The sequence below is a fragment of the Moschus berezovskii genome, chromosome 17 (genome assembly GCF_049115385.1).
Source record: "Moschus berezovskii isolate FMDL1 chromosome 17, NW_MosBer_1.0, whole genome shotgun sequence".
NCBI lineage: Eukaryota > Metazoa > Chordata > Mammalia > Artiodactyla > Moschidae > Moschus > Moschus berezovskii.
Genome location: NC_142476.1, coordinates 79,762,482 through 79,780,826, shown reverse-complemented (window position 1 = coordinate 79,780,826; position 18,345 = coordinate 79,762,482). Strand labels below are relative to the sequence as shown.

General features: G+C 37.7%; 1 protein-coding gene across 1 annotated transcript in view; it reads right to left on the bottom strand.

Annotated features, from left to right (window-relative positions):
* Positions 1–4,568: 4,568 nt before the first annotated feature.
* RGS18 (regulator of G protein signaling 18) overlaps positions 4,569–18,345 on the bottom strand; it is a 27,634-nt gene continuing 13,857 nt past the window's right edge. The window contains exons 4-5 of the mRNA XM_055419915.2: positions 8,586–8,752; positions 4,569–6,264 (exon numbers count right to left, since the gene is read on the bottom strand). Coding sequence (XP_055275890.2) covers positions 6,007–6,264; positions 8,586–8,752 — 425 coding nt within the window. The 3' untranslated portion in view covers positions 4,569–6,006. The remainder of the gene's footprint in view (positions 6,265–8,585; positions 8,753–18,345) is intronic.

Sequence of the window (18,345 nt, the reverse complement as noted above, 5' to 3'; positions counted from 1 at the left end):
TATGACTGAGCCACTAAGCACACATTATGAATAATATAGATAAATGAAGTTTTATGGATTGCACCATGACTTTTCAGTGAATTTACTTCATAATTTGAGTTATCCTGTTTCTGTTTCAGGAGTGATATTCATTTGTCTGTGTCTTTTAAGACTCTGCTTTTCACTTTTCTACCAAAAATTTGTTTCCAAAAACTCTGTGTAAAGTAATTTTCTATGAATATAGCCTAAATACATTTCTGGGAACTCATACTTAAAGGGAGCTTATAATGAATCACATTATGATGTGAATGATGCCCATTTATCTATGCCAGGAGATCAGCTCCGGTTTCCAGAGACTGGTATTTTAAAGTAGGTTTCAATGGAGACAGCATTTCAGTACCTAACCTCAGACTATAAAGTATACTCAGACATAGAGTGGAGACACAGAGATGTGACTCTGGTGTTTTACTACATCATTGTGAAACTGTCTTGCTAGTTTTTTGAGATAGGATCCCAAAGAAAGGCAATGCCAAAGAACGCTCAAACTACCGCACAATTGCACTCATCGCACATGCTAGTAAAGTCATGCTCAAAATTCTCCAAGCTAGTCTTCAGCAATATGTGAACCGTGAACTCCCAGATGTTCAAGCAGGTTTTAGAAAAGGCAGAGGCACCAGAGATCAAATTGCCAACATCCGCTGGATCATGGAGAAAGCAAGAGAGTTCCAGAAAAACATCTATTTCTGCTTCATTGACTATGCCAAGGCCTTTGACTGTGTGAATCACTATAAACTGTGGAAAATTCTGAAAGAGATGGGAATACCAGACCACCTGACCTGCCTCTTGAGAAACCTGTATGCAGGTCAGGAAGCAACAGTTAGAACTGGCCATGGAACAACAGACTGGTTCCAAATAGGAAAAGGAGTACGTCAAGGTTGTATATTGTCACCCTGCTTATTTAACTTTTATGCAGAGTACATCATGAGGAACGCTGGGCTGGAAGAAGCACAAGCTGGAATCAAGATTGCCAGGAGAAATATCAATAACCTCAGATATGCAGATGACACCACCCTTATGGCAGAAAGTGAAGAGGAACTCAAAGGCCTCTTGATGAAAGTGAAAGAGGAGAGTGAAAAGGTTGGCTTGAAGCTCAACATTGAGAAAACTAAGATCATGGCATCTGGTCCCATCACTTCTTGGGAAATAGATAGGGAAACAGTGGAAACCATGTCAGACTTAATTTTTTGGGCTCCAAAATCACTGCAGATGCTGATTGCAGCCATGAAATTAAAAGACAAGTAACTTGCTCCTTGGAAGGAAAGTTATGACCAGCCTAGATAGCATATTAAAGAGCAGAGACATTACTTTGCCAACCAAGGCCCGTCTAGTCAAGGCTATGGTTTTTCCCATGGTCATGTATGGATGTGAGAGTTGGACTGTGAAGAAAGCTGATCGCCGAAGAATTGATGCTTTTGAACTGTGGTGTTGGAGAAGACTCTTGAGAGTCCCTTGGACTGCAAGGAGATCCAACCAGTCCATTCTAAGGGAGATCAATCCTGGGTGTTCATTGGAAGGACTTATGCTAAAGCTGAAACTCTAATACTTTGGCCACCTCACGCGACGAGTTGACTCACTGGAAAAGACTCTGATGCTGGGAGCGATTGGGGGTAGGAGGAGACGGGGACGACAGAGAATGAGATGGCTGGATGGCATCACCGACTCGATGGACATGAGTTTGAGTGAACTCCGGGAGTTGGTGATGGACAGGGAGGCCTGGCGTGCTGTGGTTCATGGGGTCGCTAAGAGTCGGACACGACTGAGCGACTGAACTGAACTGAACTGAAGGCAAGATTACATGAACATTTTGCGTGTTATATTGAAATGATTGGTTTATGTGTTTGCCTACACAGGAACACCTATGGGGTGTAATATCTTCAGTGATAAACTTTATACTGTGTTACTCATCTTTGCATTCATACCATCTAGTACAGTGACTAGAATTAAGGTGAAGCTCTAGTAAATGTTTATTAAACTGCAGGGGCTCTGTATAATTAAATAAGGATAAATTAGGCATGAGGTATTCTAAGCTATAGATTCCTAAATGGGTGTCATTGGTATCATTAATACAGATTTGACCTCATTTCAGTTCATATTTAAATATTCTTATTCCTCTGCATGTATTAATGTTCAGAAAATAATTTGGGAATGTCACATATTGATGACAATCTTTTCAAATGTTTGTATGTACTTCTTTGATCTGGTAAGTGGAGTCTATTAATCACAATTTTGGTAGCTCCAAATTTGATACTGTTTTAATCTTCATATTCCACACAATTATTATTTATTTTCAGCCAATAGGTAAAGATATCAGAGATGAAAGTTTAAATAGACTATGTGAAAGCTGTCTTACTAAATCTATGATAAATTAGTTCCTTTGGTTATAAATTCTAAAAGTCACATTTTTACTATAGAAAATTTAATTAGAAAGCAAAGTCCACATTTAGAATATAAAGAATGATTATATTTTTAAAATCACATTTGAGGACTAGTTTTTAATTTTATTAAATGCAATACTTTATCACTCATGCTGCTAATTTCTCTCTCTTGTTTCTCAAGTGATATGATTTTTTTAAATGTTGCTTTTAATTATGCTTCCCAGATGGTGCTAGTGGTAAAGAACTCGCTAGCCAATGCAGGAGACATAAGAGACGTGAATTCGATCCCTGGGTTGGGAAGATCCCTGGAGAAGGAAATTGCAACTCACTCCAGTATTCTTGCATGGAGAACTATAGTTGAGTCTATAGTTGAGTCTGTGAGAATTTCAGGGCTTGTGTATCTTCAATAAACTGTCCCCTTTTTTGCTCATAAAGATTGACTATACTGCACATAACCAAATAGTCAAGCTTTGTTTTCAGCTTTTTCTTTTAAAACAAAAATTTGTATTTAATATTCCAATATTTTTCATTTAGCTAAAAGTCATTATTTAGTTATTTGCAGTACAAAATTAAAAAAGATTTTGTGAGAGCAATAGCTGTCCCTATATTTTATTCAGGAAATCTCATTTTTCTCAAAGGATATTTCTTTGATTTGTAATCTAGACATTACTAGAAATTTTATATTATAATTAAAAGGTGGTACTTAAATACAGGGAATGCTTTTCATAATCCTGCCCATGCACTAAAATAAATTAATCTATACTTGGTACTTTACAAGTATTTTAACATTTAATCATCTTAAGAACACTGTAAATGTTTTATTCAAATATTACAGATGAGAAATTGAAGTTCAGAATATTTAAGTAACTTTGCCAACATGTTGCTCTTGAAAAATGGCAGAGCCAGGATTTAAAGAAAAATATTCCACATTGTAAAGATTTTACCTTTTGCTGAAATAGATTCCAAGGCTGTTTATTGATCTTCTATTATGTACAAAATGTGACAGTCTGGTTTGACTTTTGGCTCTGTGCTTCATGACACCTCAAGACATCTAATTCAACCCAAGTCTCTCTTTGAAGTCAAATTGCTTCTTTGACCCCCTTTTTTTTTTTACTGGCCATACGTAAAATAAAAATTTAAATTATATTTCCTGTGATTTTTTTTTCTTTTCACTATACTTCTAATTTTTTTTAAACAAAATTGTTTCCTATTCTTAGACCAATATCCCATGTTAACTTTTAGTCTGAAGTTTTCCTTCACTGACTGCAGTTATGTGCCTCAGAAATTTAATTTGTGTGTCAACCAAGAGGTGCTTTGAGGAATATCAGGTCAATAAATGAATAGAATCCATAAATGTGAGGACCATAAAGAAAATTAGAAATCCTGAGTCCTTATCTTGAAGAGATGTGTGAAATAAAGATACTTAGAAGTTAAATGAATGTCTGAGGATCAGGCGTCTGATTGGGGAGCTCAGATATTAAGATTCTTGGGCTTTCATTATATATTTCTTCAATTCCTTCAGCCAACTTTCAGTACTGTCTGCATGTTTTTTTTACTTGACTTCTACAACTGCTTATTTTGTTTCCTTTATTTGGCTATTCATCCCTCCACAGACACACTCTCCTTGAAGTCAGGGCTTGGCTTCATTAAAAATCCCTGGTATGATTTTGAAGGGTCTCATGGAGTATTTCATAATTTATTTGATATCAGATGCTTCTGAAGAGCATTACAAATGAAAAAAGCTACATATTAGCTATTTGTACTCCTTGAGCAATGCTGTTAACATCAATCCATGGTTTTTTTTTTATGAGATCAGAAAGCTTGTATACAGTCTTAACTCTACGCATAAAGCAATCAAACTCTTTGAAAAGAGACTGCTGCAAACAAAGAAAATATCAATTAACCAAAGAAAAAATAGAAAAATAATTTTCTTAGTTGATCTTTGAAATGCATAATACCTTGTTTTCATATTCACAATACTGGGAGTTGATATTAGCATTAAGATCAGTGACAAAACACCTCAATTAATAATTTCTACTCCAATGTCATTCTAAAATAAGAAAATATGCCTTTGCCTAATTTGATGACAGGACGGATAATCAATAATCAGTGAGAGAATTTAGTGACCAAATAAACATTAACTGGACAAATGAAGAAATTAAAAAATATTTATTTCTATAGGTGATATACAGATTTATATTTTATAGTTCAACTAAAATAACATTTGCCAAAACCAAATGTATGGCATTTTAAATACCAACATTTACAGACCACACAACACACATTTATAGGAAGAAAATATATAACTATTAGCATCATCTTATTTGAATAATATAGTATTAAATTATTCAGTGAGATGAGATTTGGAACAAGAACACGATCAGTGGAAGAACACTTTCTGAATATAAGCCAATGTGGCAGATGCCTGAGTTCCCAGGGCCTTGGACTCCTTGCTTTTTTATTTCTTCTCATTCCAAAAATGAAGGCTCACTCAGGGGATAGAACTCTTCTGGTCATTATTGAAATGATGGACTACCCACTGTTTTAGTGGCAAGTTCCCCTCACAGATGAGAAGATGCTCCTCCCTGGAGCTATTGCATTGTCTGGTCATGTTTCCGTGACCAGCAGTGGTGGCTCTGTGAGACTGGGTAAGTCTATGCTCACTTTGGAAGGAGCCCAAAAGTGGATCACATTATCAGTGATCAACCTAGGTTACGTATGATCTGGAAGTTCTGTAGAGATGAATGTGTCCTCCCAAAAGTTTCTGGTGCTGGTTTATAACTAGAGGTGATAGATTGCTATTCAAGAGCCAGGGTTAGTAACCCAAGAACAAATGGTCACCCTCTCCCATTATGAGAACTGGATTGCTGCTATATTTTCTATAATCAAGCCATAGAGAAGCTTCATCATTATAGAAAGTGTTGTCCAAATACATGTCTATCTGAGCATTGTATAGTCTGCATCTATAAAAAATTTCAAACTAGATAATTGGCCAATGTGTTGACAATTTTGCAAAAGCTTAACTTTTACTTAACTTTACAATCTTGTACAACACTGTTTTTATTTCCTTACTGCCTTTTAATTAAGGAGCTTTCTGACTATGAATGAAATGAAGTCGAATGGAAGTTTTTAAAGAATATTTTGGCAGATATATTATATGCTGCTACTGCTGCTAAGTCGCTTCAGTCGTGTCCGACTCTGTGCGACCCCATAGACGGCAGCCGACCAGGCTCTGCCATCCCTGGGATTCTCCAGGCAAGAACACTGGAGTGGGTCGCCATTTCCTTCTCCAATGTGTGAAAGTGAAAAGTGAAAGTGAAGTCGCTCAATCGTGTCCGACTAGTAGCGACCCCATGGACTGTAGCCCACCAGGCTCCTCTGTCCATGCGATTTTCTAGGCAAGAGTACTGGAGTGGCTTGCCATTGATACAGTATATATTGTTAGACAAATAACGGTTTTTATTTGCATTTTTAAAATCATTTCAAATGACGCACTTATTTTAAAAGACGTACCCACTTGTTAACAGAAACATGCTATATCTTAGAAGCAAATGAACAAGCTTATGGATAAAATGAGCAAAAATAATTTTCTTTATAACCAAATGGCAACATCTGACTTTACATCCTGAAATTCATTGTAGGTAAATGAACGTGATCGTCTTCTAAGACTTGTTGGTCTCTGTGATCTTCCTTCTGTCAAGTCTAAATAGATGTCAGATTTCAGAAAACGCATGTAACTGTCTTGTTCCATGAGCTGATATACTCTGCTTTGGGCAACATCAAAAATGTGGAGGGCGGGCTGGGTGATGCTCTTGGAGATGATTTCTTTGGTGTGAAAATCAAGGTTAACCTGGATAATAATAACCACAAAACAGTAATTATAGTCAGTCTCTTTAAGTAAACACCTTGAGAAACAAAAGTACAGGACTGATTCCGGGTCAGAGGGGGCAAACTGCGCTTGGATGCCAGGTGAGTTTCCTGTTGTAGGCCTAGGGATCCAGTGATTCATTCTGGGCTGTCATTTCACTGGCTCTTCTCTTTCTGTGAGCCTGTTCTTTCCATCTCTGCTAATGCAGCATCATGGACCATTGAACTGGTACATAACCTAGAGATCATTAGATTCAACTCATTTTCAAAATGGAAACCAAACTTTATAGGAATTAAATTATTTTGCGTGAACGTTAACAGTGTGTTTGGGACATATTTGGGATTTCAATGTGAGGCTTTTGCTATTGGAGAAGGAAATGGCAACCCACTCCACTGTTCTTGCCTGGAGAATCCCAGGGACGGGGGAGCCTGGTGGGCTTCCGTCTGTGGGGTCGCACAGAGTCGGACACGACTGAAGCGACTTAGCAGCAGCAGCAGCTTTTGCTATATTTCAAAGCTTTTTTCATTTTATTATACACCTATAAGTATACGTATGTTGAAAATGCCTATCTTTTAAAGACATAAAATGTTTAAGGTTTTTTATCAAAGCACTGATGACATAATTGGTGGTAAAGTTTTAGTTTTCAGGTAGGTTTCTTCCTTTTCCTTGATGGGTAACACCACATAACCAGCTGCCTTTGTTTGCATGTGTGTGTACTCAGTCACTCAACCCGGCCAGTTCTTTTAAGACCTCATGGACTGTAGCCCGCCAGGCTCCTCTGCCTATGGGATTTCCCAGGCATGAATATTAGAGGGGGTTGCCACTTCCTCCTCCAGGGATTTTCCCAACCCAGGGATCAAACTTGAGTGTTTTGCATCTCCTGCACTGGCAGGCAGATTCTTTACCACTGCGCCAACCTGGGAAGCCCTGCTTTTGTTTACCTGTGTATAAGTCTGGCCTTGGGGAAAACAGGTTAATACATTGAAACACAAAACAGATTGAAACACACTGAAACTAGGAAAATAAGTGTCATTTAATGCAAAATGATGTCTACACAAGCAATGCTACTTCGTGGACAATACCAATTTATAGTCAAACAGAAATCTTAGCAGTGACAGACTACAAGTTCTATCCTTCAGTGAAAAGACTCTATTTAGAACACATACTAGAAATATAGAAACTCTAATTCATATTCAAGGATAATCAAGTAATACTTGCTAGTTTATTAGCCATTTTAGTAATTCTTTCATACAGTTACCTCATACTGAGCTTGCATTCAAAAAAGAAAAAAAAATCACAATTGCTTTTTCACTTGAATTCATTACCACATTAGGTTTAGCTTATCTTTCTATTATGAAACTTTCTTTTCATCTATCTTAAGGTATAGGGATGAATTATGGGGCAGCTTAAACTTTGTACATGTAGGTGAGCCAACATTAAAATGGTATATGGTACGAGCTTCTTGATTTCTCTTACCTTTAACTCATGTAAAAATGTTTAGTTTCTACAAGAGGTTACTTGTGCTGTGATTAATATGATAAACGAATGAATTTTAATGTTGCAATTAATTGTATTCACTCTTAGTCTAGAATAAAAATATCTCAAGGAGTAATTTCAATTATACCTTTCCTTCCATGGCAATACCTTTATTTTTATTTTTTTAATTATCCTATAATGCATTCTGTTTGTATATAGAAACCTATATACGAGCATATATCAGAGACTTTTCAGGTTCCTTTCCAGATTACCTCAATAAAGAGAATATCTCAGTAAACAAGTCACACGATTTTTTGGTTTCCCAGTGCATAAAATAGTTATGTTTACATGATAGTCTAAACGTACAGTAGAATTATGACTGAAAATACAATCTACATACCTTAATTAAAAATATTTTATTGTTAAAAAAGGCTAACCATCATCTGAGCCTTCAGCAAGTCATAGTAATATCAAAGAACACTTATCACAGATCACCACAATAAGCATAACAATGATGCAAAAGCAAGAAATACTGCAAAAATTATCAAAATGTGACACAGAGACAGGAGGTGAGACAATACTGTTGGAAAAATGACACTGATAGATTTGCTCAAGGCAGGGCTGTCACAAACTTTTAATTTAACACAGTATCTGCAAAATGCTTTAAATGTGAAGGGCAATAAAATGAGGTTGGCTTGTAAAGATACCATTTTTGTTTCAACAAAATTCTGACCTTTCTGGTAGAATGTACAGCAGTGCTGATCTAATGAAGTCATATTCTCTCAAAACGTTTTCAAGCAAATGTACATTTTTACAATCATCTTTACCTCTTGTGGAGCATCATTCTGTATGAATTTCTCATATATTGCTTTTGCTTTACGAATTATTTGTTGAGGGTCTTTGCTTTTCTTGAAATCTTCACAGGCTATCCAAAATTCAATGTTTTCCTCACTGAATTCAGTTTTAAGGAATCTGGTAAAAGTCTCCAGTCCATCTACCAAGAAAAGACGTGACATATTTTAACTATAAAATATTAATTCTGAGAAAATATATTACTTTATATTAAAGTTTAACCACGAATGTTAGCAGAAGAGGTGTGGTGTCTTCTCTCTAATTCAGGGCAGTAGCACACATCTTGGTCTTCCCTTGTGGCTCAAAGAATCTGTCTGTAATGCAGAAGACCTGGGCTTGATCCCTGGGTCAGGAAGATCCCCTGGAGAAGGGAATGGCTACCCACTCCAATATTCTTGCCTGGAGAATTCCATGGATAGAGAAACCTGTAGGATCTACGGGGTCACAAAGAGCAGGACAAGACTAAGTGACTAACACTTTCACTTTCTTCATTACACAGCACACATCTTACACAGTATATATGAGAGTTGTTGTTCAGTTGTTTAGTCATGACTGACTCTGCGACCCCATGTTCTGCAGCATGCCAGTCTTCCTTGTCCTTCACTATCTCCCAGGGTTTGCTCAAACTCATGTCCATTGAGTCAATGATGGCATCCAATCATCTCATCCTCTGTCGCTCCCTTTTCCTCCTGCCCTCAATCTTTCCCACCATCAGAGCCTTTTCAAATGATAGACCATGTATCAACTAGCTGATTTCTTTACAACTATGAAAAAGAAGTACCATTTCTGTTGAAATAAGACAGGTATCATACTTAGACATGAGAAAAGGGACCTTTGGGCTTCCCTGGTGGCTCAGTGGTAAAGAATTGACCTGCCAATGTAGGAGACATGGGTTGAATCCCTGGATAGGGAAAATTCCCTGGAGAAGGAAATGACCATCCACTGCAGTATTCTTGCCTGGGGATCCCATGGTCAGAGGAGTTTGGTGGGCTATGGCCCATGGGTTTGCAAAGAGTCAGACATGACTGAGCACGCACACATGCTGACTCTCTCAGCCATACCTCTCCCTGGGCTGTGTGGTAGGATTATCCTACACAGCCAAGGAGTCATTCCAACTTGAGACCATCATAACTTCTTGACTATGCTTCTTAAATTCAGGGCCTTAGAATTATCTGTAAAAAGACTTTGTGTTTCCAGGATTTACATAGAGCTCTTTGCTAAGTTCATCCACCCAAGGCACCTGATCCAGTGGAGTGCACACTCCAAGGTTTGAATGTGGACATGACTTGAATTTGCATGCTGGGATGTTCACCCAAATGTAATTATTAGGAATCTCACAGTGTTGCACCAAACCATGGGTGGGAAATGGAAGAAGGCAGGCCATGCTATTTGGTAGAACTGGGAAGAGTATGAGAATCTTAAAATCAAACTTAATCTGCCAAGTATCAAAACAGAAGGATAGAATATCTTCTTTTAAAGGTTTATTAGCCTGGTCTGTAACAGTTAAGAATATAGAAATATAGTATTGGACTTCCATTTTCACTTTTGTCCTGAGTCCCATGAATGTTAGGGGCAAGTATCAAGTCTTATGGAAGACTGCTAGGGTTCAAGTTCTTGTTCAACTAGTGACTGTGTGATGTTGCCTTGTGGCTCAGCTGGTAAAGAATCAACCTGCAATGCGGGAGACCTGGGTTCAATCCCTGGGTTGGGAATATCTCCTGGAGAAGGAAAAGGCTACCCACTCCAGTGTTCTGGCCTGGAGAATCCCATGGACTACAGTCCATGGGGTTGCAAAGAGTTGGACATGACTGAGAGACTTTCTTATCTTATGGGTATTGCATGAATTGCTTTTACTTTCTGTACCTTGGTTTCTCAGTATTAAAATGAAGACAATGATAGCATCTACCTGAGCAAGCTGTTTAGAGAATTAAATGTGACAAAAGGTACAAAGTGTGGTTAAAAAAGAAACTGGCACATAGTAAGTATGAGTTTTGATGGTGATTGTGATGAAGGTATTGATGATCTTGATGATTAAAATATTTGTAAAACTAAATTAAGTAAAATTTCATAGCTAAAACTGTGGCAGACTCAGAATTCAACATTAAGACAACCTGAGTTTAAAACTAGTTCTCTTTCAATTATTTATAATAGTCTAGTCTTTTTGACTTACAGGTATTTTTTACATTTAACTTCTTTGAGAAAATTAAACATTTACCTGTAGTCATAGGAAATAAAAGAGCCCATGTACCCTTTATCCAGTTTCCACCAATATAACATTTTATAAAACTGTAGTAAAATATAACAAATATAATGATACTGATATAGTTAAGATACAGAATATTTCCATGAATCCAAGGATATCTCATGTTGCTTCTTTACTGTTATAGTCACATTTTCCCCATATCCAACCCCTCCTTAAACTTTAGGAATCAATAATCTGTTCTCCATTGTAATGATTTGGTCAATTCAAGAATATGATATGAGTGGAATCATGTAGTATATATTGCTTGGCATGGCTTTTTTCATCTACCGTGACTCTCTAGAGATGCATCAATATATCAATAATGTCCTCCTTTTCATAGCTGTGTTGTATTCCATGATGTAGATTTGTTTAACCATTACCATTGAACCACTGAAGGCTTTCCTGGTGGCTCAAATAGTAAAGAATCTGCCTGCAGTGCAGGAGACCTGGGTTACATCCCTGGGTTGGAAAGATCCCCTGGAGAATGGAATGGCTATCCACTCCAGTATTCTTGCCTGGAGAATTCCATGGACAAAGGAGCTTGGCAGGCTATACAGTCTATGGGGTCACAAAAAGTCAGACACAACTGAGTGACACAAAAAGTCAGACACAACTGAGTCACTTCCACTTTTCACTGAAGGTTTTATGGGGCTATTATCAATAAGGTTGTTGTAAACATATATGTATACATCTTTTAATATAGACATAAAAGATTTTACTTCTCTGGGATAGGAGAAGTGAAGCTGTTCAATCATATGGTATTGAAACAGAGATGAGGGCATTCATTGTAGGAGCATTAATAAAAGGTAAAAATGTTCCTTTTAGATTTTTCAGATAAATTCTCTCAGTGAAATTCACATTTGAGTTGGATACAAGTGATTCTTAGCGATCTTTCTTTAGATTAGTTCTCCACTCGTTCAATCATTAAGTCATGTCTGTCTCTTTGCAACCCCATGGACTACCACTCGCCAGGCTTCCCTGTCCTTCACTATCTCCCTGAGTTTGCTCAAACTTGTGTCTGTTGAATCGATGATGCCATCCAACTGTCTCACCCTCTGTCGCCCCCTTCTCTTCCTACCTTCAATCTTTCCTAGCATCAATGTCTTTTCCAATGAGTCAGCTCTTCACTTCAGGTAGCCAAAGTATTGGAGCTTCCGCATCAGTCCTTCCAGTGAATATTCAGGGTTGATTTTCTTTAGGATTGACTGATTTGATCTCCTTGCTGTCCAAGGGACTCTCAAGTGTCTTCTCCAGCACCACAATTTGAAAGCAGCAATTCTTCAGTGCTCAGACTTTTTAGTGATCCAACTCTCATGTGGTTGTGGCTTATTTCTCTTTCTGCTCTTACAGGTGAGTTATTACAAAAGGAAATTGCACGAGGCATGAGTTCTATCTGGATTTCTCAGTTGGCAGCATTTGATAATAACAATATCCTCCTTTTTGAAATATTCTTCTTCCTAGGATTCTAGGATAGCATACCTCCTAATTTATGCCATCCAATCACTTTAATGTAATTGTCTGCTCTGGCTGAACATTGTTTGTTCCCTGGTTAAATGTGATGTTCTCAGGGATTCTTTACAGTCTTTTCCTTTTGTCCCCTCTTTCCATTTCTATTTCCCTTTTCTTAGTCTATTCTCCTGTATCTTCCTCTTATAACATTTCCCCTGAAACTCCTTTCCCTCTTACCTTCCTCTATTTTATGTATATTGCTGGCACCTACAGGCAAGATAAGGTGTTACAAATAATCTTGGAAAACAGTAAAGTTTTTTTGATTTAAATTTAATTTTAATTAGCTCAAAATAAGAATTTTAATCTTATCATATGAAATCATTAAAAGAAATTTTTCTTTTAACCCCCGCTGTTTCTCCAGCTACTGATCTATATCTTTCTGCTTGCAAATACAAAGTCTTTTGAGTAAGCTTTATACAGTTGGTCTCTTAATCTCCTCCACTCATTTACTTCCCTAGACACTAAAGTGTGGTTTCTACTCAACACTTGACTTAAATAATTTTTACCAGAATGACTTACTGTTATATTCAGTGGAAAAGTTTCTTTCTAATCCATATATTACATCTATCTATGTCAGTAGACAAAGATATGTTTATAATTTTTCTATGTCACTCACACTTTTGAGTTTCTTCTTTTTCCTCTGACTATTGCTTTTCTTCAAAGTCCTTTGGACAGCAAGGAGATCAAACCAGTCATGAGCTACATGAGTCATGATCCTAAAGGAAATCAACCCTGAATATTCACCAGAAGGACTGATGCTGAAGCTGAAGCTCCAATACCTTAGCCACCTGATGCGAAGAGCTGACCCTTTGGAAAAGACCCTGAGGCTGGGAAAGACTGAGGGCAGGAGGAGAAGAGGATGACAGAGAATGAGATGGTTGGATGGCATCCTCAACTCAATAGACATGAGTTTGAGCAAACTCTGGGAGAGAGTGAAGGACAGGGAAGCCTGGCGTGTTGCAGTCCATGGGGTTGCAGAGTTGGACATGACTTAGCGACTGAACAACAATTGCTTTTCTGAATACTTCTCAATTTATCCTTCTTCATTCTTCCTTCTAATTCTATTTCCAGGACAATTACTTCAACACTTCAAGACAATGAAAATTCCTATGACTTTCAGAAATCATCTCTAGCTTAGATCTCTTTCCTGAGCTCAAAGCTTATATTACCTGGTAAACACCAACACTGAATTTCCCACCAAACTAATCACATCACAGCTAAATTCATTATCTTCACCCCAAAGCTTCCCAGAATGTTTCTGTTTAATGACACCATCGACTCAACATCATAACCCACAACCCTGATATCCTCACAGATCCCCATTTTTTTCTTCTCAACCCAATTGATAATCATATATTGTCAACATTATCTCCTTCATATATTGTGCATCTCTCTTTTTAAATATTTAATTATTTATTTTATTTGGCTGTGCTGGGTCTTAGTTGTGACATGTGAAAGCTTTAGTTGCATGAGAGAACTCTTAGTTGCTGTATGTGGGATATAGTTCCCTGAGCAGGGAATAAACCCAGGCCCCCTGCATTGGTAGCACAGGCTCTCAGCCATTGGACCACCAGGAGAGTCCACCTGTCTTTTCATTTTAATGCAATCTGGAGTTACCTTTGTTCAGATCAGAATCATCTTTTACATAGCTAATTTTAACTATCTTCTGTTAATAATTGATGATTCTATCTCCAGTCTTCTCTTGCTTCCTTCACTCCCAACCCTCCACTTTCCTAGTTTATTATCCACGTTCTAGTCAGTAATATCATTCTAGAGTACAAGTCTAAATATGTTTCTTCACTGTTTAAAATTTCCCAGCAATGCCTTAATCTCTTTCCACTATCTTTTTCACACTTGAAGCTCCAAGCATAGTGAAATAACTTAGAGTTCCACTCATGTGCCACCATGTTGCCACATGTCTTTACCTTCTATCAGAAACATTTTCTCTTCCTACTCCAATTTTATCAATCAGATTTCATCAGGTTAGTCTGTATCAGCCATTGAAATTAAATCTGGAAAGATTTCACCAGTTTCTCAAGGGTAAGTTGGGTATCCTTCATATATGACTTCCTAGTACACTGGGTAACAAATATTGTGCTGCAGTTGCTTGCTTATTTTTGTTTCTCATTCTATATTATGAGATTTGTGAGAGGAAGATCCTTGTCTTATTTGCCAAAAAAACTCCCCAGCATGAAAAAAACACTCAATTTTTACTTACTAAAAGAAATAAGCAATAATTGAATACAAAGGTAAAGTACAAAATTTCATTAAAAATACAAAAGTTCTAAGGTATGTTTTTGTTTATTTAATGAAATAGAATACTTTTAAAAGAAACTGTCACAGCCAGGAAACATTAAACAGCAATAAACAAAAAAACATAAAGAATCTTGTCCAATTATAAATATGGACACCAAAGATATGAAATTAATAATATACTAGTCCATTTAAAAAGTCAATCCTTATTTTAGCGTGATGCCTTTAAACATTTAATTAATGTTCTAATTTCAAGCTTGTCAAGCAAAAATCTTATTATAGTTTGGCTCCTTTCTTGAGTGCACAGAAGAGAAGTGGCTACCAGTGACAGTTTTATTTCTGAGTCTATATTATTAAGTTGGACCTCAGCCTCATGAGTTTTGCCAAAATGAGCCTCTACTGAGTGTTGGGTCCTTCTTGACATGCTGATATTCAAATCTGCAAGGTTAGATTTTTGTGGAAAATGCCAGCCTGTGTGGCTTCAGGTAAGTTGACAAGCCTTCATGGACGTACACAGCTCCATTTTGGATATCACTGTGGGTTATTCAGAGAAGGCAATGGCAACCCACTCCAGTACTCTTGCTTGGAAAATCCCATGGATGGAGGAGCCTGGTAGGCTGCCGTCTATGGGGTTGCATAGAGTTGGTCATGACTGAGCGACTTAGCAGTAGCAGTGGGTTATTCAAGCATATTCCCAATTTTTTTTGTCAACTATTTTATCAAATAAATTTGTTTTCATCCCAGATTTCCCACCAAGCAACTCATTAATTTATTGAGAAAAAAATATTTATTGAGTGCTAAGTATTTCCTGGACACTGATCTAGGTTTTGGAGATCCAGTAGTGCTGAAAATGTTTCATCATATTGGGACTTGAACGCACGTGCCAGGATTTGAACTGGACCAAAAAACTGCTTGGGACTCTAACTCACATGACTGGGACTCAAACCCAGCCAAAACCCACAGGAATGAAACTCAGGTTCTTGTTGTCTTATCACAGTGACAGGTAAGAAGTGGATTTGTTCAGAAACACACTCCCACAGACAGCATGGGCCATCACAGAGGGTGAGTGAGCCTGTGAAATGTGGCATGGTTAGCTTTTATGGGCTGGCTAATTACATAGGATAATGAGTGGGATGCGAAGAACTGACTCATTAGAAAAGACCCTGATACTGATAAAGATCGAAGGCAGGAGGAGAAGGGGACAACAGAGGATGCGATGGTTGGATGGCAACACCAACTTGCTAGATATGAATTTGAGCAAGCTCAGGGAGTTGGTGATGGACAGGGAAGCCTGGCATGCTGCAGTCCATGGGGTCTCAAAGAATTGGACATGATTGAGTGGCTGAACTGAACTAAACAGAATGAGCGGGTGGGTTATTCCAACTCTTTTGGGGAAGGGGTGAAGATTTTCAGGAGTTGGGTCACTGCCCAATTTTTGGTCTTTTGATGGTGACTTGGAACTGTCTTGATGCCTCTGGGTGTGTCATTTAGCTTGCTGATTGAGGATCAAGGTCTAGTTGAAGTTGACTTGTCTGCCATCTTGGATCCATTTCATTCTTATTGGTTTTTGTTGTGTCCTCAGGCTATGTCCTTCTTTCAAAAGTTGTGCACTGCCCCCTTCCCTCCTGTTTCAGTACCCAGTAGACAAAATCCTTGCTTTGATTTTTAAACTAGAGTCTCACCTTAAATAGAGATTGCATTCAAACTATAAAAAAGAAGAGGGCCATAACAGAGTAACAAGAGTCAAATTTGCCTTTTGACAGCATATAACCATAAAACTAATGGATGGCATCACCAACTCAATGGACATGAGTTTGAGTAAACTCTGGGATTTGGTGATGGACAGGGAGGCCTGGCATGCTGCAGTCCATGGGGTCGCAAAGAGTCGGACACAACTGAGTGACTGAACTGAACTGAACTGAGCCATAAAACTAGACAAAATATCAAGACAGTTATTTTCACAGAGTGTAACTGGCAACAAGGCCTGGGAGCAGTGTGAGAAGAGAAACATATGAAGTGACCCCTAGGTTTGCTCTCCCTTTTTACCTGAGTACATATAAGGCTGGAATGGATGCCAATGGAGTTAAACAAAGTCAAAAATCTTGTTGAGGAGGTAGACATGAGTTTGGGGATCATAATAAGTTTGGAATTTATGGGTCAGGGTAGTAAGAAAAAAAGAAATATGCAAAGGGTCCCTGGACGTCTACATTCAGGTTCTCTGCCGATTCTTGGCTGAGGGTCAAACTGTACATGGGCAGGGTCAACTCTGTGACGCCCAGAAGAGTGTAGCTGCTTGAGGCTGAGAGGTGAATGGAGATCAGGAATTTGTGTAGGTATGGGAGGCTAGAGTTCTGACCCAGCCATAGTGGAGATACCCCAGAAAGGTCATGATTTTGTCTAAATACTGTGCCTAAAGGCAAAGTCTTTGTCCTCAAACTAATATACATTGGAAAGAGATTGGTTCTAAAGATCAAACTGATCAGAAATAGTCAAGGGGATCCACCAGTGATTTAATCAGAAAAATAACCTAACAGCATAATCTAAGACAGCATAATCTAGATTCCTATACCTTCCTCCTTGCTCATATGCAATAAATATTTATTAGGAATGCAAGAAATATCTAATGTGACCTATTATCAATAACAAAAGTAGTCAAGAGAAATTGACCACAAGGCATCTGAAATGTTGGAAATTGGACTTCAGTCAGTTCAGTTCAGTTCAGTCGCTCAGTCGTGTCTGACTCTCCGCGACCCCATGAATCCCAGCACGCCAGGCCTCCCTGTCCATCACCAACTCCCGGAGTTCACTCAAACTCATGTCCACAGAGTCAGTGATGCCATCCAGCCATCTCATTCTCGGTCGTCCCCTTCTCCTCCCGCCCCCAACCTTTCCCAGCATCAGAGTCTTTTCCAGTGAGTCAACTCGTCACATGGGGTGGCCAAAGTATTGCAGTTTCAGCTTTAGCAATGTTATAAAAGCTATTATTAATATGTTGAAGAATGTAAAGTGTGAAAAAGACACAATGAGTGGATAGATGCAAAAATGCAGCAGAGAAATTAAACTTATATAGAAAACAATCAAACGGAAATTATAGAACTAAAATGGAAAATATTTGAAGGAAAAAATTTATTGGATGGGTGTGACAACAGATTAAAGACTGCCTGAAAAGATCAGTAGCCCCAGAAGATAAGTAGTTAGAATTTATTTAATCTAAGGATAGTAGGAAAGGAGGGGAAAAATTCACAATTAGAGTTGTAGATTTTAATTCTATCTACTCATAAATTTATAGAACAAGTAGAATGTCAATGAGAATATATAAAACCTGAACATTATCAACTGAATTGACCTAATTGACAACTATACAACATTCTATCAAACACATTTTTCAAATATACAAGGAAGATTATCCAAGATGGAAAACAAGCTAGGATGTAAACTGAATTTAAATAAACTTCAGAAAATTGATATCTTACGAAGTATGTCCTTTGCCCATAAGGGTTTTAATCAAAATCAACTAGTAAGATAGCTATCAAAGTCCCCAAATATTTGGAAATAAAATGATACATGTAAATAATTTAATAGGTCAAAGAAGAAATCACAAGAGAGATCAGAAACTATTGAATTATTATAAAAAATACAGCACATCAAAATTTGTGGAATACAGTTTAAACTGTATTTATAGGGAAATTTACTGCATGAAATGCTGTACTTTACTAATAAAACATGGTCCA